This window comes from Adiantum capillus-veneris, chromosome 15 (genome assembly GCF_014529385.1).
Source record: "Adiantum capillus-veneris isolate H3 chromosome 15, ASM1452938v2, whole genome shotgun sequence".
Taxonomy (NCBI): Eukaryota; Viridiplantae; Streptophyta; class Polypodiopsida; order Polypodiales; family Pteridaceae; genus Adiantum; species Adiantum capillus-veneris.
In genome coordinates, this window is record NC_140945.1 from 38,176,725 (window position 1) to 38,196,943 (window position 20,219).

General features: G+C 42.9%; 2 protein-coding genes across 2 annotated transcripts; both read left to right on the plus strand.

The window, feature by feature from the left end:
• The first annotated feature begins 414 nt into the window (after positions 1-414).
• LOC147440537 (large ribosomal subunit protein eL19y-like) lies at positions 415-9,711 on the plus strand. Its single transcript, XM_086530256.1, has 5 exons — positions 415-575; positions 8,337-8,459; positions 8,547-8,860; positions 9,317-9,366; positions 9,474-9,711. Exons 1-5 carry the CDS (start codon positions 464-466, stop codon positions 9,496-9,498), a joined length of 624 nt encoding a protein of 207 aa, XP_086386382.1. The 5' UTR covers positions 415-463; the 3' UTR covers positions 9,499-9,711.
• A 3,708-nt stretch (positions 9,712-13,419) lies between these two features.
• On the plus strand, positions 13,420-19,089 carry LOC147440538 (uncharacterized). Its single transcript, XM_086483534.1, has 2 exons — positions 13,420-18,604; positions 18,685-19,089. Exons 1-2 carry the CDS (start codon positions 18,287-18,289, stop codon positions 18,820-18,822), a joined length of 456 nt encoding a protein of 151 aa, XP_086339660.1. The 5' UTR covers positions 13,420-18,286; the 3' UTR covers positions 18,823-19,089.
• The last annotated feature ends 1,130 nt before the right edge of the window (positions 19,090-20,219 follow it).

Genomic DNA, 20,219 nt, shown 5'->3' on the forward strand with positions numbered 1-20,219 from the left:
GTAGGCTCTCTCTCTCTCTCTCTCTCTCTCTCTCTCTCCATGAGCCTCAGCTTAGTCGACTGAGTCACGATTGAGTCGTGTGTTGAGAGTCTTGATGGAACCTGGAGGGCGTGAAGGCTGCGGGCCAGCTGATGCAGGGAGGGTTGCTATCGTAATGAGTTGCAAACAGTTGAGGACAGAGACGACATACGTATAATGGACGTAAGGGGGATGGGGACGAGAGTATCTCGGGAGGGAATCTGAAGAGTATTGGGTATTTTTTAAAGTTATGCCAAGTGTATATTGACAAATCTTCAAATTTGAGGGGTATTTTGAGAGTTTCCACGATTTTTGGGAAAAATCATTGATAGAAAGAGGAGAGAGAGAAAGGAGGAAAACCTCTCCTCAAGTTTATTGATTTTTTTCGGAACTTATAAAGTCTGGGAGAGAGAGAGAGAGGGAGAGAGAGAGAGTCTGTGTAACGATGGTGTCCTTGAAGCTGCAGAAGCGCCTGGCGGCCAGCGTGCTCAAGTGTGGGAAAGGCAAAGTATGGCTTGATCCCAATGAGTGTAACGAAATATCCATGGCCAATTCGCGTAAGCCCTGCTCTCTCTCTCTCTCTCTCTCTCTCTCTCTACACACACACACACACACACACAGAGAAGATCAAATCTTACTGGGTAATTTTGGTGAGATGAAACAGCATGTGTGTATCACTTAACAGTAGACCAACCCATCTATTGATAGTTAGCAAAACAGATGAAGTTTTCACCTCACTCAGAATCAGGTTAAATGTTCTATCATCCAACTCTTCTACATTCTTAAGCCCATTTCTCTTAGTAGTAGAAGATCTTGAGCTCAAAATTTTGCTAGATAGAGAGCCCTTTTTTTTCATGGGATTTTTGATGTTGAAAACTTCTCTCTATTCTCGTGGTGCAATTTTTTCAAAACTATTTAGCTGTCGGTTTGGCTTCCTCTGTTTGAGGAATTAATCAACACGACATGGTTCAATGTAGACGTTTCTTCTCTTTGCTCTTGTCCTCGTCTCCTTTACATTTTTACCTTTTCAAGAATAAGGTAGTGCTTTTAAGTGCACAATGCTCACATAAACCTTATATGTAGCGAGAGGCATCAAGATAGAGAGTGGTTTGGGGTAGGGAGAGATAGAGATGGATGGTGACCCCAAAATGTTGGATAGATAAGCTGCACAGAGAGAGAGAGAGAGAGAGAGAGAGAGAGAGAGAGAGAGAGAGAGAGAGAGAGAGAGAGAGAGAGATGTGGTAACGCGGCAAGGCTCCATGTACTCCCACAATAATGTTGTATACAATGATCTTCCCAAAGGATAGCACATGCATGTTTGTTGCTCAAATCTTACCGACTCCCGACTCCCACCATGTCCCCCACTACAAGAAGAAGTGGAGAATATTTCAAGAAGAAGTGGAGAAAAATATACGCACAATGCAATAAGTTGCAAAACACCTTGTCAGGCCCTGAAAAATAAGCCAAGGGCCAAAAAATGCTCAAGCAAGAACAGGTTGTGATACCGATGTTGTTTTCTCGCTGGATCCATTTTGCACACGACATGGCACAAGCCATACTCACACATAGACAAGCGTAGAGGGTAGAAATCAGTCAAAGTTACTATACATTGGCAAGCGCAAAATATGGCTCCTTTTTTGTCCAAAAGTCGAACCAAAAGATGGAGGCGTGTCATCCTCCTCATTCTCATCCTCATTATCCTCAAAATATTCATGGTGTGTTTTGTGTTTGTGAAACTTGTCTTTTCAGCGTCTTCTCTTTTGTAGCCGCTGGTCGTCTTCGTCCGTTGGGTGCTTGTTGTCAAAGTCATTAACATGTTGACAATGTTTCCTCCTAGAAACATGTGGTTCACCTCTAGATCCCTTTTCGCCATAATAGAAGCATTTTTATGAAGCCAACCAGTATGACTTTCTCGAAGTTAAAAGCAAGAAAGTTTGAGAATTCAAAGAAGGTGAACAGTCAATTAAATTTGACACTTTTTTTGGATTCCGAGATGCTTCGAGGGCTTTGGCCTTCATACAGCAGTTTGATATAGCTTTCTCTGGAGGGCATTACTCAGAGCACTCCAAGATTCGGAGGGCTACCTCTTTCTTCAAGGGAAATGCTCAAACATGCTGGTCCACTCTTCTATTGAACAAGAAGCACCAGTTAAATGGCTGAAATTTAAAAGGCTTTTTATTTCTTCTTGGCTGACTCGGGAGTACGAACGAGATATACAAACTGCTTGGAATCATCTTCAGATGACCAAGAGAGATTCTTTGGACGCATACGAAAAAAGAAGGCACCCTATCAAGTAGCCTAGAAAAGACTTAGACTTATGGCCGTTGCGAGCCGATGAGTGTCCTAAGCTTTTCATATGTTTGCTCATGTGGCGCTCTATCTGCCTCTGATATCCTCTGATGTAACAGGAAAATTAGAAGCTTTCTTTTTGGTAGAGGATGTTGGCTTTGGTTTTGCTCACACCTTCATATTGGACTCGGATTTAGGGTTGACCACCTCTTGCCACGTTGTCACAAAGTGATGGTGTGACCTGTTTAAAGCGCTCGAAAGTGGCTGAATTGAAGAGGACAAGTATGGACACTTAAAAAGTGATGACGTGGCTGGTGTATGGACATCCTATAAATTGCACCACAAATCATGGAACTGTACGGAAAGGAAATATCTCTAACGGTGCTAGCTTTTGTATCTGATGCTTTTTGAGCGTGGGGCTTTTAAATATGAGCCTTGGAACCTTTCTGGTATTGCAATGTGTACAAATTACAGAGAAGGCTCTTTTCGGTAATTGTACCTTTGTCAAAGCAATATAAAGGAAATACCAAAAGGAGCGCCAAGGTTTGGGGCCAATGCATCTGGGAGTCGAACTCCGCCACTGTGTCTACTATGTGGATTCTCTCTCTCTCTCTCTCTCTCTCTCTCTCTCTCTCTCTCTCTCTCTCTCTCTCTCTCTATGTGTGTGTGTGTGTGTGTTGAGGTGTTTTTGAATGGCTAAATTTTGTTTCAATTCTGTTCTTTTAGTTTGCACGTGGTGCCAGTTGGTTATAGTGGTATCAATGCTGTGTTAACAAGCAAACCGGTTCTACCGGGACAAACAAAGATGACACTTTCTCTTCAGATGTCTAGCCTAACTTCAAATCACTGTAGCCACTTTTGCACGCAATACATTGATAGGAATTGAACAAACCAAGAGATTGTTTGTGCCTGCGAAATGTTCACAAAATTGTGTTTGCTTGACAAGTCGATACGTGATATTTACTATTTATGAGCAACCAAATCTGTTGAATGCAGTTGCTAGGATCACACCCGAGTCCATAATCCCCCCTCCTCCCTTCCCCCTCCATGTTTCTTTACATATCTGCTGTGTTCAGCTTTGTCATGTCTTTCTTAATTGCGTTTGGCTTTCAGTTTTCGACAGTCTTTCTTTCATTTCGATATTTCTTGTTTGTTAGTTTATTCTTGTTTTCCGCGGTTTCTTTGTGTATTTTGGGTGTGTGTGACAATGAGTTTTATTGCTGTTTGTTTTCTCCTCTTTTCTTTGTTTGCTGTTTTTCTTCCAGTTTGCTGTTTTTTCTCGTTTGGTGGCAGATTGACATGGGGTTCTTGGGTGGTGTGGGGCAGGGCAGAGTGGTTGGGGAAGGTTCCTTTATGTTTCAGCTCATGCAAGTCGAGACTCTCCTTCCTGGATTGGTACACTCACTTTGATGGACTGGTTTACGAGCTCGGAGTTTGATAATGGGGATTTTGGAAGTGGGGTTTTCGGCTTCTTGCGGGAGATTTGAAGGGGATCGGGGAGCACCACAGACGGAGAGTGAGAGAGAGAGAAGGAGACACACACGATGTGGGTGGGGAGACTCAAAGAGTGAGCAGCCCCCTATACACTTATGCTATGTATAAGGTATACAAGTCAGTGGGTGCCCAGACTCTGGGCGGCCGGGCAAGGCACAGACGCCTATACCCCAACAACCTCCCACTTAAAGGCGATTGTGACTTTAAGCAAGGGAACCTAGTCTAAAGACTACAAAAGGCGAGAGAAAACCGCTCTCAACCGATGCCCACTGGCTGGCTGTGATCGTGTGCATCCGGCTGTCCTGCTCCCGTGTAAGTCCATACACCACCAGACGTACCGCACACTTACTGCAAGTATGTATGCAATACCTGCATATCTCCCTCGTGCACTATGCCATCATCAGTCAACAAACGACTGACAACCCCAACTGCAAATGCTCCCACTACAGCTGCGATATCCGGTCTCAAGATCAGCATCTCATACATGAGACCACCGAATGCCGATGCAATGCTAGCGGGCCCTGCTAGCTCTACGGAGCATGCATCAACATATATATCCTTGGCAATAGGCATCTCTGACTGACAAGGCGTGTCAGCCACATGCATCTCCTGAATGTCCGCAAAAGACGCATCAACCTGTCGTGCAACCTCAGAGCAAACCAGCTGCTCTAGGTGTCTGCTGGAAGACATATCCTGCACAACTATATCCCCATGCTCACTGTCGAGCATAGAAAGGAATGACTACATAATCGCTGACATCTCAGTCTCCTCTGCAATCATCCACTGCAAACATGACCACTCAATCTGCTGTGACTCACTAGAGCTCTCATGCTCTAACTCCGTATGCATAGACTCTTGCACAACGTCCTCCTGTCGTGACTCACTAGAGCAAGACCGCTCTACCTGTCTATCTTGCATAGAAGTATCTCGCACAACTGACTCTCTGCTTTGCTCAGTCACTAGCAAAGCATGCATGTTTGACTCTGTCACCTCTCTGTGTGACTGCTCAAGTCGTGCCCCAACTGTGTGCACAATGAACTCACTACTCTGCACTCCATGCAAAGCATCCTGCAACCCACAAGCGAAAGAGACTCGCCTGCTCTCTCGCTCTCTACCTGGCTGCATGATCACAGAGACAGCACCGTCTCTCGCGTGATCCACATGCAATGGGTAACCTGTACTACTCCTGGCACCTCTCACAATCACTAGCGAACCCAAATGCATCACAAAATCTCGCTCTCGTAGCGAAATCTGACATCCACAATCTCTAAGCTGACCAATCGAGATCAAACTCACTGTCAAATCTGGTACATAGCGCACATGTCGTAACAAGTAAGATGTACCACTCGGTAATGACAGTCTCACATCTCCTGCACCTGCTATCGCATGCACCGATCCATCGGTCAAACGTACACTGCCAAGCATCCCGCTAGAATAGCTACAAAACCATTCACGATGCGGCGTGACATGAAACATAGCATCTGCATCTAGCAACCACTGCGAAAGGAGTGCACTATCCACATGTATAGCATCTCGTGCATAGCTCGAGGTAAAAGTGACATCCCCGTCACTAGTATACTCCGACACTACATGTGCCTCAACTGTCAAAGCAACTGAGTCCATGGCATCACTACATACATCTCTGAGACTGCCATGTCTCCTACGATGTCGCATACGACGAAAACAGCGCCGTCTAACGTGTCCAGAATGACCACAATACCAACATGTCACATGTCGGCGTGCTCGTGAATGTACATGTCTCACACGAGTCTGTGATGACTCATATCTATCATACATATCATGTAATCTGCGCCAAAGTGCTCTCAAAGTAGCCTCATACATAACAAGAGCATATACAGATTCCGCAAGGTGCAAAGAGAGTGTAGATAGTGCCATCTCCTCTAGCTCCTGCCACTGATCGTCAGACATGTTTGAAGGTCTACCTGCATCACCACTCAATGGTCGATGCAACCCTCGCTGTGTCAATGCATCAAGCATACACTCTCTCCATGCCGCAAAGTCTGACCCATCAAACACGCGCATCTGTGAGAGGTCACAATCTAATCGATCACCTGTCTCTACCATGAGCACAATGTAGCAAACTAGAAAGCAAAACCACCTCACCAACAACACCTGGAAACTGTCTACAAATATGGCCAGAAACACAATGTAAAACCTGTGAGACACACTCCAAAATAGAGCTCCCGCAATGTCAATACAAGCCTCACCTGCTCTAGTATCACACTGCAATCTGTGAGCTAATCACCAAGCCCACACTGTGCGGTATCGATGCATACACACGCACAAATCTCCCACCTGCAAGAGAACACCGCACGCAAATGCTGAGTGCAACCCACAATCTCTACCTAGATCGCATAAATGATACGCATAAAACTCTTGGGAAAATTTCGCTAGAGTTTTGACGCACAATGGCTATCAACACAAAATAACCATTGTCCTGCAAGCTCAATACAATGAGCAATCAATGCGCATCAAACTACACTCAACATACATGCATAAGCTCTGCAAAACTATGGCAAACAATGCTCGAGATCACAAGACTCTCCCACCCGAGAGCAAACCACTGTCTCAAGCCAAGAAAGATACACAACTCTTCACTCTTGCGAGAGTGGATACAAAAACACAAAACTGTGTCCAAACTGACAAAACCTGTCAAAGTGAGAGTAAACACTCGATCACAAACTATGGCGAGAATCTGGGAAAAATCCGACAGAATTTCCCATGAAAACTGAGCAAAAAACTCAAGTACAATCTCTACCATAAACCATAATACTACTCAATGCCAATGAGTAGAAATGCCAAAATGGCTCCACATTTTCACATACAATGGCAATCCGCACTCAACGTACATCAAGGGAGTGACCGCGCATAAGCAAGCGCCAAAAGATTTGCAATCCGGAAACTTGATCAATGCGAAAACAATGCTCTCAAGAGAGCTCACAGGCACTTGAAAGTGCTCGTCAAAATGCATATATAATGGGCATCAACCATGCGCCATAACCATATGAAAACCATCCGCAAAGACCATGAATCCAAGCACAAAATCACTGCCAAAGTATCCTGTGAAAAACCAGTGAAAGAAGCTCCACCTGTGTGCTCCAAAAAACTGCGTCTCTCAAGAGACCGCCTCGGTGGTGTGTAAACGTCTCCGTACTTCGTTGCCCAAGTCTACCAAAAACCCTCAAACCACAAGCTTAACACAAGCTGCAATTGCATCTTCAGCTCAGAATTTATGCACTCAACTTCAAGCATCTCCCGTGCTTCCAAAAGTGCATCAAACTCGCACACAATGCGACAACAGAAAATCTGGAATTTCTGTATACAGTCAGTCTGAGCTGAATATCAGCAAAACGGTGAGGAATTTGCAAAAAGTTTCTTCTGCAAAGTTGTAGACCATGTCGAAACGGTTGGGCTTAGCGGACAGAATTCTCATATCTACATTCTACAAGGAGAAAAACGGATCTGAAAATAGTGCTGCTGCGCACACAGTTTTAAGGGCAACACCTTCACTTACACACAATCTTCCACACTCCTTTCTGAGCTTCCACAAGAGCATACATCACTCTCAATTGAGCTCACAAGCTCCCATTGCATTCTCACAGCAAGTCTTCTGCTTTCTTAATCTCTCTACCGTCGAGAGAGAGCGAGCTATCGCCTCGAAGTTCTCAAAGCCGTCGTGCTCTCCGCTGTCACCATAGCTCTGATACCAATTGAAGGTGATCGGGGAGCACCACAGACGGAGAGTGAGAAAGAGAGAAGGAGACACACACGATGTGGGTGGGGAGACTCAAAGAGTGAGCAGCCCCCTATACACTTATGCTATGTATAAGGTATACAAGTCAGTGGGCGCCCAGACTCTGGGCGGCCGGGCAAGGCACAGACGCCTATACCCCAACAAGATTGTCAGGTTGCGTATTCTGTTGTAGCTCTCCGTTATATTCTTCCCTTCCTCCTTTGGCCATCCAGCTCTTTGATTGTTTCTCCCTATGTTGTATCCCTTCATCCTTGGTGGTTTTTTCCCCATGGTTTGTTGTTATGCTCTATATCAGGGATTTTTCCTTTGCCAGTTTGTCTGTATTGCCTACAAGCTTGTTGTAATGCCTTCAGGTGTTCATGTTATTTTGGTTATGTTTTCTGCACACAGACAGGATAGCTGCCCTCTAGACGGTACTCCATTGAAAAATCTACATAAGCTGCCAAATGGAGAAGGCAAACTTTAATTCCTTTAAAGTATGTGTGGGATTATTGTTGGTCCTGTTGGGTATTGTCCTTAGCTAAGAGGGGGTGAAAAGAGATGGTAAGCAAGGGTAGCTGGCATGTCGGCAGTGTTAAGTGGTTGCTTGCAAACCTAAGAAACCTTTCAATAAAGAGGAAAATTAGACGAAAAGTCTTCTCTCTCTTTCAGAGCAAACAGATGGACATAAGGTCGTCATACTTGCTAGTACAAGACAATGTATCCACAAAAACATACCCATGATTCAAGCAATACTGAGTATGTTATTTCTGCTATGCAGGCCAGAACATTCGCAAGCTGGTGAAAGACGGGTTTGTCATTCGCAAGCCGACCAAGATTCACTCAAGGGCACGAGCAAAGCGTGCCTTGGAGGCTAAAAGGAAAGGGCGCCATTCTGGTTACGGTGTGTTCCTCTTTTTTTAACTTCTGTTTTTTTCTTTAGCTTTTCTCTTTTTGGTCAGTCTGCTGATGTGATGCCTGAATTCCTTAGGTAAAAGGAGGGGTACCAGGGAGGCAAGGCTACCATCTAAAATTCTGTGGCTGAGAAGAATGCGTGTTCTAAGGCGCTTGCTGCGAAAGTATAGAGAGGCCAAGAAGATTGACAAGCACATGTACCATGACATGTACATGAAAGTCAAGGGTAATGTATTCAAGAACAAGCGTGTGCTGATGGAAAGCATTCACAAGTCCAAAGCTGAGAAGGTTCGCGAGAAAACATTGTCAGATCAGTTTGAAGCGAGGAGAGCTAAAGGCAAAGCCATCAGGGAGAGGAAAAGTGCAAGGCGAGAAGAGCGATTAGCACAGGTAGGGATAAGCTTTATCTTGCAGTAAGAATTCTCTTTGTTGTTTGGTACTTGGCTTTTGATCACTTTTGAAGTCTCTAGGAGGTAGATACTATTTTAGTGCTTTGAGAATGGTTGTTTACTCATTTGAAGGGATTTTTTTTCTTGTTGTTTCTCTTTTAAGTATTGTGAACTGCAAATTCAAAACCATAGGAGTCCATGATTTAATAAGAGAGGTGCATGGTAGGAAGTGTAAAGAGGCCAGAGAAGGCAGTTTTTAGAGGTTATCCTTTAGGGAAGGAACAATTGGCAGAATCCCACAGGCCAGGAAAGCCCTTAAACCAAAGGATAGTCATCACAAAACAAAGCATGAAGAAATACGACTCATAAGATAGTCATTAGGAAGTGGGATCATTAGGAGAATACACAGCATCCGAATGACGGTCTGAATACAAGCATTCGTGGTTTTTGTCTGCAGGGTCTTGCTGATCTGACGCCTCCTGCTGTCACAACTACTACTGCCCAGGAGTGAGATGCGACTGCTGCTCTTTAAACCCCCCCTTCCAACCCTCTTTTTCTGCTCTGATTGTTCATGATTGGACAAAGGCATGCTCATATTTTTTGTTTTTTCACAGGGCTACAAAGAAATTGAAGAAGTGACCCGAGCTTTGATAAGTGAGCTTTGCGGAATTGGAGAGCTAGATCGTTTTTGGTTTTGTGTGAGTTGAGTGAAATTGCGGTTACCATGAGAGAGTGTAAACAAGAAGTTTTAGGTGTAGTGAAAGAGGGATGCTTTATGAATCTAAACTTACTTCTAAGTCTTTGCTTTTGTACTGTATAAGCAAGTAGTAAATGAAAAGCTCTTTGTGTACACTCTGATGTGGAAAAGCTTTGCTGTTGAGACGGGCTCTTTTTGTGTACATGTGTGTTGTATGAATGAGAGAGAGAGAGAGAGAGAGAGAGAGAGAAGCGTCTGCCCTAGGAGCCTGGGTGCATAGTCTCGGTCATTCTTTTGGAGCACTTTTTTGGTGTATGAGGGGAACAGCCAAGAGTACCCAAACCCGACTCCTAAAACTAAGCAAAAGAGAGAGAGAGAGAGAGAGATATTATAAGGTCGTGGATTGACCCTTAGAATCGCACAAATGTACGTGAAACATGGCAAGAGATGATTACTTAGCAATAACATGAAAATCAGAAAGTGCACCTTGAGAAGTAAAGATGATCAAGGCTGATCACGCTTTTTTGTGAAGATCAACTGGTTATCCTACGGTCTCGACCGAAATGGAGCTTTTTCTTGTTGGACAAGCACATGAGGGGAAGTTCTGGCATTAAACCCTTCATTAAACCCTTCATTAAACCCTTATATCCATGTAAGAAGTTTGAAATGTGGCTTAAGTTGATTAATATTGAGTAGCAGTTCAAGGTCTCTGAAAGTTTAAAAAAGGGTTAGAAACACTCATTGTTTCCAATCGTCTGTTATTAGAAACAAGATCATAGTCAGTATAGCTTGGTTATTTTTTTGCACATAAGTGTGAGGACATGAGAGCCCTTATTGGAGGGAGATGTTCAAAAGTAAAAAGGTGATATTATGTGGGCATTTTGAAGTAAGTCACATGAGGCCAATTAATGGAGAATAGATGGACACTGACACAATCTAACAAAAGATATGAAATTCATAAGTTCACATTTTAGCATGCCAAAAAGGAGATGGAAGTATTGAGTCAAAGCCTACAGAGTGGGTATGGGTAAATTTGGGATTGTATTGCAACCCGCTTGTAATTGGATAGTACATGACCTTGTGATCACTCAAAACTTAAAATTGGAAGAGATGGCTGTTTAAAAGTAGCACTTAATCCGAACATGCACTTGGAGATGTTATGATCAACACTAAAGAGTTCGTAAGGATGACATGTTGTGTCGTATCTTGTGTCTTTTGTTCCTATGTGTCCTTTTAAGTGTGTCCGAGGAGGACTAGTGGGTAGGAGAGTCTTGGTAGCTTGTCAAGGAGTGTAGAACATGGAGTGAGGTTTGATAACACAATATAAGTCAATTGGTACTTGATGCATCTCCTTAGCATTCTAGCCCTATCCCTTTGTTTTTCCCCCTTTTTTTAGAGAGAAGAAGTTTCTACATGAATTATACTCTCTACCTCGTGGTTGCTATTTTTAGATTACAACACTCACCTCCGTTTATGAGTGGGTGAATCGCAATACACACACAGTCGTCATGATCTTGCCAATCAGCCTTGGTGGATAGCACAAAACAAAGCTCCTTGCTAGGTCCTTAGTATTGGTTATTATAAAGAGGACCATGCTAGATTCAATAAGAATACTAGGGACAATGGTGAGACATTGCTAAAGAGGATTATTTTTCTAATGGTGTCGATGTTCCGTAGGATCATGTCTCCCTTGATTCAGAATGATTTGCATTGGGACCACCAATGATGTATTTATATCGGGACCACTAACCTTGCAATGATGTACACCTAACTATCACTTTATGGACAAAGTCACAAAGCTCGAAAGGCTTTGCCTACTAAAGATATGTACATGGGGATCGTTTGAGGTGTGCACTAATGGTAGGCCAAGGATTTGCAAAGGTGTCTAGTCCTCATTGATATATAGTTTTATAGATAATAATATAGTGGGAATCTTAATCATTCAAGCAATCTTTTGGTACATGCTCTAGCCCAAGCTATGCATTGTACTTAAGTCTATGAACAATGGGCTAAGTAACACGATATTAATGAGGAATTGTATGGTGTGTTAGTTGTAAGAGACTAGAAAAAATAATTTTAATTTCCAAAAGACATCTTGTGGTTAGGTGTACTTGATTATTTGGACGCTTTCCTTGGCACTGCCATAAGGTAGTCTTCAACACCAAAGGTTCCACATATTTTTTTACATTGAGGAAATACCAAGAGATAGACATCCACTTTGTGAGAGCCCTCCTTGCATTGGATAGGGGGTCAGAGCAAGCTATCATATAAAGCCAATCAAAAGCACATGAGAAAGAACATAACTAATGACATCACTAGTCTAACTAGGACCATAATCACAAGTACTTAAAAAAAGGGGGGGGGGGGGGGGGGGGGGGGTTACTTTGTAGTGATACTTGATGTATGTAGTACGACAGGATCTGCCTCTCTCTCTCTCTCTCTCTCTCTCTCTCTCTCTCTCTCTCACGCGCACACACACACACACACACACACATATTAAATCACTCAAATTTGATTTTGTATGAAATGGCTGCAATTTATAATGTCTAAGCGAGTTAATATTGTCCACTATGGTTTGTTTATTGATATGAACTTAGCATTTTTTTGTAGAGCACAATTGCATTGTTGCTCTAACCATGACAAAGACTTAAATTTTATTGAAGAATTTGAATTCCTTGCTGTTGTAGTTTAGTGATGTTAGTTGTGGCGGTATAGTTGTAAAACAACACCACGACTCTTTCTCAAACGTGTGAAAAAGATAGTTGTGGGTCCCTCTATTGCTTCCCCTCTCAAACTTGTAGACTATTTAATGCTAACACTATCATGATTTCTAAACAAATGGAACATTTGCCATGATATGGATGAGTTAGTCATTCCCAGGGAGTTCACTAAAGTATATGTAACATAGCACGTGCGTTCAATTGAAGGGATTTTTTTTAAATTATAAATTTACAGATTCATGTGTACAAGAGAGGTATGAGGGATACTTAAAATCCATTTTGGTGAACGCGGGTGATATAAGAAAATTTTACTTAATGAACGTCCGGATAGTCATTCTATGCTAGACCAGCTCTACTAAGTTCTAACACGTATTTTTATGACTTATCAATCTATATCTAAAATAATCAGTCTGCTAGATTCAAACTAGACAAGTGATAGTGGGAACCCTTATTACTATACCCATGATAGGGTAGTGGCATGTGTGAATGTGCTTTGGATCATCTGACCCTTTTTATGTATACTCAAAATGTTATGTTAGCTAGAGTCAAAGTAGAATGGTCTGGAAACCCTTACACTACAAGAGGTACTTCATATTAGCGACGCTCGCAGTGCGAGGCTCAAAAGTTAAAATCCACGGCATCGCTATTTTCTTTGTTGCATAGCGACGCCAACAAGGGTAAAAAGTAAACCGAGAGCGCCCAAAAACTCAGATCTCAGATCTGAGTTTTGGCGCTCTAGCAAAACAGGTAAACCCGCGCCTCTCCCTCTCTCTCTCTCCCCCTTCCTCCCCCAAAACACACACACACACACACACACACACACACGAGGAGAAGAAGGAGAGCCAGATATGCTCCTTCCCTCTCCTCCCTCTCATATTCCCTTCCCCTCTTTCTCTCTCTCCCTTTCAATCTCACACACACACACAAAAACACATTGTGTCTTTGAGTGAGAGAGAGAGAGAGAGAGAGAGAGAATGTACACACATGCATAAACAAAACACATATACACACATTGAATGTACAAAAAATTACACACATATGCATAAACAAAGAATGCATACACACACATTGAGAGAAGAAAAGAGAGAGAGAGAGAGAGAGAGAGAGAGGGGAGAAGACGAAAAGAGATAGGTAAGGGGAAAAAACAAAGAGAGAGATAGATAAATAAAAAACGTAGAGAAAATATGAATTAATGAAATGTTATATTAAGATTTAGGATTAGGTTAGATTAAGATCAAAGATTATGTTAGATTACATTTGACTTATATTTAAAATTTATGCTAAATTTAAAATTAGGTTAGATTATATTTAGGTTTATGTTAGATTTAAGATTAAATTAGATTTACGTTTATGTTGAGTCTAAGATTAGATTAGATTATAACTCGAGTTGTTGCCAATTATAACTCGTCGGACTCTGACGCTAGCCAACAGGCAGCAATCTTGCAACCCAAAAGACGTATTTGCAAGCACCATGTTTGTTGGTGATGCAGCGATTGAGGTGCAGGGAGGTTGAGACGCGAGAGGATGATTTGGGGGCTGTGCAGGAGGCGGAAAGGACGGGGCTGTCCTGTAGGCTGATGTTGGAGCAGGAGTGAGAGGACTCGCAACGTTTCATGAGCGCATTGAAGGGCCTGCCCTTGCAGTTGTGGCAGACGAGTTGGCCTCTGTTGTTGAACACCTTGTCGTTGAGGTAGATGGTACTCTCCTGCATTGCCCCATTGGCGTTTTCGCAGTCGGTCCTCAGCCACTCCCCGCCTACAGACAGCCTTGCGTTCTTACACGACCGGCCGAAGTTGCCACCTTCCCAATCGCACCGTGCATTTGCAACTCAATCATGTTAGCACTACTCCAAAACAAAGGCACCTCTCTCTCTCTCTCTCTCTCTCTCTCTCTCTCTCAGCATGATTGCACTAGCATAACTCACCTCTGCTGCCTGCAGGTAAGAGCTACACGAAATGCAAGCTACAAATTGCATTACATTTAGGTTTAGGTTAGATATAAGATTAGATTAGATTTAGGTTTATGTTGAGTTTAAATTGAATTAGATTTAAATTTATGTTAAATTTAAGATTAGGGCAAGATTTAAGATTAGCTAGGTTAGATTTAAAATAAGATTAGATTTAGATTTATGTTAGATTTTAGAGCATGTGAATGAAGGGGGAGTTCCAATTAAGCTCAAGGCTTTGCCTAAAGAGCAAACACTAGGTATACAACAATATGTATATTCTCATCAAAATCTGACATTTATTAACTCATCCACTAACCATGTCCAATTAGCGCAGAATCACCATATGCTCAATTAGGTTAGATTTAAGATTAGATTTTGGATTTAGTTTTTATATTAAAGTCTACCTTCGAGATTACTGAAAAAAATAGAGTTAGGCAAAAGGTGATCCCTCTCTTTCTCTCTACGGATGCGACCTTAAGTTGGAAAGCTTTCGACGGCATGATACTCAGATTGGAGGCCAACATGTAATGTGCTAAGTAATCCCTCGAACAAGGATCTGTTGTGAAGAGATGTTAAGATGCTGTGAATTGCTACAGCTAGAGAAGAGGCGAAGGGTTTTTGTCCACTACATGCAGTGTCATGTAAACGTGGGTGTGTAGATTTCTTGTACCCATAAATATAGGCATTGACCAATAAAGATGAGATTACAACCCGGAGTTCTGATCTCCGTGCACCTCTAGACCGAGGTGTGCGGGGATCGAACTTGACTAGAGAATGTGAGGTAGTTTACAGTGTGAACAAAGAGAGAGAGAGAGAGAGAGAGAGAGAGAGAGAGAGAGAGAGAGAGAGAGAGAGAGAGAGAGAGAGAGATAAAAGACGGAGGATGCCAATAGAAGATTAAATTTATGTCCAGGTTATAAGGTTTTTACATTCATTATGAGTAGTGACGATGATGTGGGGCCGTCCAACCGAAACACCTATCTCGCAATAAGAATCCTATGTCCTTGTAATCAATGCAAACATGCTGTGCGACGGACAAGACGCATTTCTTTGCAGCACGTTCGTGAATTTGGCGAGTTTGATCCATTTATTATAGATCGTGTTGTTGCCAATTATAACTTGTCGGACTCTGTCGCTGGCCAACAGGCAGCAATCTTGCAACCCAATAGACGTGTTCGCAGGCGCTTTAGTTAAGCAGCATACGTGAGGCCACAAGATGTAGCCTCTGATAGCTCGGAGGATGATCATGCAGACCACATTCCCAATGAGACTATGTTTGAGCACGAGATCGATGAAATGATCGAGACGATATGGATTCAAAAAGGCTTATCCATGATGATATGAAAAGTGAAGCCGATACGCCATTGTATGATGGAGCATGTGTGTTTAGATTGAAGGCGCTCCTAGTTCTTTTCAACATGCAGGCAAAGTTTGGATGGAGTGAAACTAGCGTCACAGCGCTTTCAGGTGATCTATTACAATGTGTTTACTTCAATAAAAAAATCTAGATGTATAATGATCTGATAGATTACCTACACAGGTGTACCGCATTTTTTTCGTTGTGTAGATTGCTCAAAGAGCACATACTTCCAGCTGATAATGTGATGCCAGATTCCAAAGAGGAAGCAAGAAAGATCTTACAAAACTTGGGGATGGATTACAATTCGATTCCCGCTTGTCCTAACGACTGCATTGTTTTTCAGAGGGGAATACATAAACATGGAGAAGTGTCCGAAATGTGATTCCGAGAGATATCGAGTAGATCTCCACGGACCAAAAATTCCACAAAAGATTTTGCGACATTTTCCTTTGCTTCCTTGCATCAAGCATTTCTTTGAATGTAAGTCCATGGCTGCCCTAGCAACATGGCACAAGGAGAATAGATCTTCGGGTGGTGCGCTACAGATTCCTGTAGATTGTGCAGCCTGAAAACATATAGAGGATACATGGCCGGATTTTTCCAGGGAAGCTCAAAATTTGCACATAGGCCTAGCTATGGATGGCGTAAATCCATTGGGTTAGAGGTCAACATCTTATAATGTATGGCCCATTGTCATCGTCAACTATAACATTCCCCCGTGGTTGACTAGAAGGGGCACCTGTTTCTAAGCTTGATTGTGCCGGGGCGGTATAAAGTGAAGAATATGGATGTGTATCTTTGTCCACTATTGGAAGAGCTACAACAATTGTGGATTAGCATAGAAGTGGTGGATATGAGCCGACATACAGGTCGACGGAATGCTTTGATCAGAGGCATTCTAATGTGAACCATGTATGACTATCCCGGACTAACAGAATGCTTAAGTGATTTATACTCAAACTCAAACACTATAAGTCTTGGTTTTTCTCAAGCTTATCTATTGTCATGTGTATACATGCAGGGCTTCAAACAAGTGGATACAGAGCATGTGTCACATGTGGACCTAGACTTAATGCACGTCGGGCGCTCTCACTGAAGAAGCAAATCTACGAAGGTCATCAAGCGTATCTTCTAGAGAATCATGAGTTGCGCGATGGTTTTTTGGGAAGAGAGCCAGCGAGGATGTCTGCACAAGCATGGTTAGAGCAGAAGGAGATGTGTGATGACGGGCCCCCAGGGATGAAGAGACTCTCTCTATGGTACGAGTTACCATATTGGCCCAGACTCATGGTCAATCACTTGCTCAATCCAATGCACATATTCAAGAATGTGGGTAATCTGTTGTGGGACCATTTGACCGGCAAGAAAGCTACTTTGGGAGCCAAAGTTGGATCATATGGAGCACTATTGGCCGCAGACAGCACCTGATGGATCGATAAAACTCCCTAAAGCGCCATGGATTTTGACAAGAGCCCAAGAATGCAAAGTAAAAGAGACCATTCGATCTGTGCGGACCCCCAATGGCATAATGCACTCGCTCCGATGTTTCACTAAAGAAGGGAAGCCTACTGGTTTGAAGTCACACGACTGGCATAAAATGTGTCAGGTATGTTTGAAGTGGAATATATCATAGTGGAAATTATCTAACAAATTCGTGTGTGGACTTTAATATCATTGCTAGATGTGTTTTGTAGTTTATTTTACCGGTGGCCATTGAGGGATGTTTGTCTCCTGACATTCGTAACACAATCTACAAACTTGTGAAGTTGGTGCAATGGATCTCACAAAGGAGATCAATGTAGACTCCATACCATTCGCCAAACTAAACGCTGCGGAGGTTGTGTGCATGTTTGAGAAACACTTTCCTACTACCATGCTAACCATTCAGGTGCATCTTCTTGTTCACATAGTTGATGAGGTGGAAATAGCAGGCACAATACATTCCAGAAGGATTTTATTTTTAGAACGCTTCATGAAAATGCTCAAGGGATATGTGTGTCAGAAGGCACGTCTGGAGGGTAGCATGGTAGAAGGTTCGCTGTATTAGAGTCCCTAGTTTACATTGGAGAGTGGCTAGACGGATTTGATAAAGCCCGAGACACGCTATGGCGAACCATAGATGATGAGCGCATATATGGGATTGTCATGTGCAATATCGATATTGAGAAGAAGATCTAGAGGCTAAAATCGACCGATTTTGCATGCTTCACAATCCAGTGATGCAAAAGTGGATTTCACAATACAAGGATGCAAAGCAAGAGCGACAAAGGGCACAAATCGAGTGGAGACGGGGAAGACGACCACCGATGCATTATACGAGGCTAAAATCAATCGATTTTGCATGCTTCACAATCCAATGATGCAAAAGTGGATTTCACAATACGAGGATGCAAAGTAAGAGCGACAAAGGGCACAAATCGAGTGGAGACGAGAAAGACGACCACCGATGCATTATCCGGTAGGTCTGGAGAGCCTACCAACATTCATGAGCTTAAGATGATTGCACAACCAATTGAAAAACGCACAACAGTGCGGTGAAGAAGTGACTGAGGAGGAGTTGGAGTACTCTTGGGGTTGTGCAACCAAGGTAAGTTTGCAATGTACGACTCGCGACTTTCTAGATTTTTAAACGACCACTTATAATCTTTGTTGGTTATAGTGTAAGTCATATAACAGCATGGTGTAAAGGTCGACATTTAAGGATGGAATGGATCGACAAAAAGTGTTTTACACAAGATTGTGGAATCATGGCAAAAATTGAACAGTCTATTCGACAACGGTCCTCTGATGCAGATCCCGTGGTGGCGGAACTCACTTACTTCGGTACGCTACAAGAGATTTTAAGGATTGATTACAGAGGATTTTATGTGGACTTGTTCGATGTGCAATGGCTCAAGATAAACATGGAGGGTCACAATGCTACTGTGCGCAGAGGAGAGTCTGGTTTCCTTGAGGTGGATTCGACTAAAAAATGGACCAACCTAAGAGACACTTTCGTACTACCTGAGCATTGTGAACAAGTAAGTCTGTAAATATTTAACATCCAATTTTAGAAGCTATGTACCTAGAAGCACTCATGTAAGTTATGTGGCTCTGGCAGGTGATATTTCATCCTTCAAAGTCTGCATCAAACTGGTGGTACGTCATAGAAGTAGCCCCTCGTAGTGCACGGACGTATGAGAGCTACCATGTGCCAATCACATCGGCATTAATGAAGGAGATCGGAAAGGATGCTTAGTCAAAAGCCGTTAAGGTGGTGCCAGACGAGCATCAAACTGCTACTCTCTATGGGGTGCATGTAGTGGATCTAAAAAATAAAACGGAGGACATCTGCCTAAATGGAGAGCTCTATATAGACATAGGGAGTTATGCTGAGCTATGCGAGGATGAAAGAGAGACCTCTTAAAGCCATAAACATTATATTTGAATGATTATTCTCCATTTTATAATATACATTGTATTCACGTAGCTTTTTGTCTATTCTTGTCTATATGTATACTTGAGATACTTAAATTGTGTTAATCGTCATTGTTTCCTCTCTCTCTCTCTCTCTCTCTCTCTCTCTCTCTCTCTCTCTCTCTTGTCCATATAACTTGTCCATATGACTTTGTTCAATATGTTTAATAGTATAGATTATAACTTGTCCATATTTTATTCTCCATTCAATATTAAGATTAAATGTTTGTGTGTTTAATGCAGGTATGGATGATGATGAGTTTTTTTTTTCTTTGTCACCCCAGCAGAGGAGGTGGTACAAGGAGCCTCATTGCTCTGGAGCACCATCACGTCGTTCCACTCCTTCAACGTCTTCCTCTGTTTCGAAGCATTCAATGTGCTCCAAAGCTTTGGTGTCGACGAGACGATCTTCACACTCGTTTAGGCACCGACACTCTAGCGGTGGCAGTGGCGTTTGCTGTGGGGATGCCACCGCTGATGCCTCGACACCGCCTCGTGTTGTTCGACGAGGCTCCTTACCTTCCCTTTCTTTGTCTGCCCCCACACCAGCCACGACATCATCATCCACGCCAAGTTTTGTGCAGCCATCGGCCGTTCCTAGCTACACATCACCAGCTACTCCTCCGAGAGTCACCCCAGTCGACACTCTTCGCTTCGGGGCCCAAACTCAAGTGGAGACACCTGACGTCTGTACCCCCATCGAGATGCCGCTAGAGACACCACTCGAGACCCCTGTTAAAACTCCCAGGTTCACATGTCACAGGCAAGAGGGCTTCCCATACTCGATTGACATCAACGGCGGTATCATCTTGGATAACGAAGGCAAGAAGGTGATCTTGCGTATGCACGGTCTTTGCTCTCAGGTGTTTCGACACTACATACTAAACACCTGAAGTGAAGTGCCAAATGAATTAAAAACAAGATTACACTTTGTAATATGCTTATCACCTTGGATATTGTAGGACTAAGGTTTTATAATCTACCTATCCCCTTGGATATTGACAGTAGTGAGGTGTGTGTGATTCCCCACGATTTACATAGAGTCTTCCCAAATGACTGATAAACGGGGATCACAAGGTCGTACAACATTGTTGAGGAATCAACAATGTCCTAAATAACCATCATGGTTAACTTGAAATACCTACAAGCACCCAAACGGAGCCATGACCTCTATTGGTG

Excerpts from the sequence above, each read along its gene's own strand:
- LOC147440538 (XM_086483534.1), top strand. The coding sequence starts at position 18,287 with ATGGAATGGATCGACAAAAAGTGTTTTACACAAGATTGTGGAATCATG. Across the intron at positions 18,605-18,684 it reads TACCTGAGCATTGTGAACAA|GTGATATTTCATCCTTCAAA; the intron begins GTAAGTCTGTAA and ends TGGCTCTGGCAG.
- LOC147440537 (XM_086530256.1), top strand. The coding sequence starts at position 464 with ATGGTGTCCTTGAAGCTGCAGAAGCGCCTGGCGGCCAGCGTGCTCAAG. Across the intron at positions 8,460-8,546 it reads AGGGCGCCATTCTGGTTACG|GTAAAAGGAGGGGTACCAGG; the intron begins GTGTGTTCCTCT and ends TGAATTCCTTAG. Across the intron at positions 8,861-9,316 it reads GAGAAGAGCGATTAGCACAG|GGTCTTGCTGATCTGACGCC; the intron begins GTAGGGATAAGC and ends TTTTGTCTGCAG.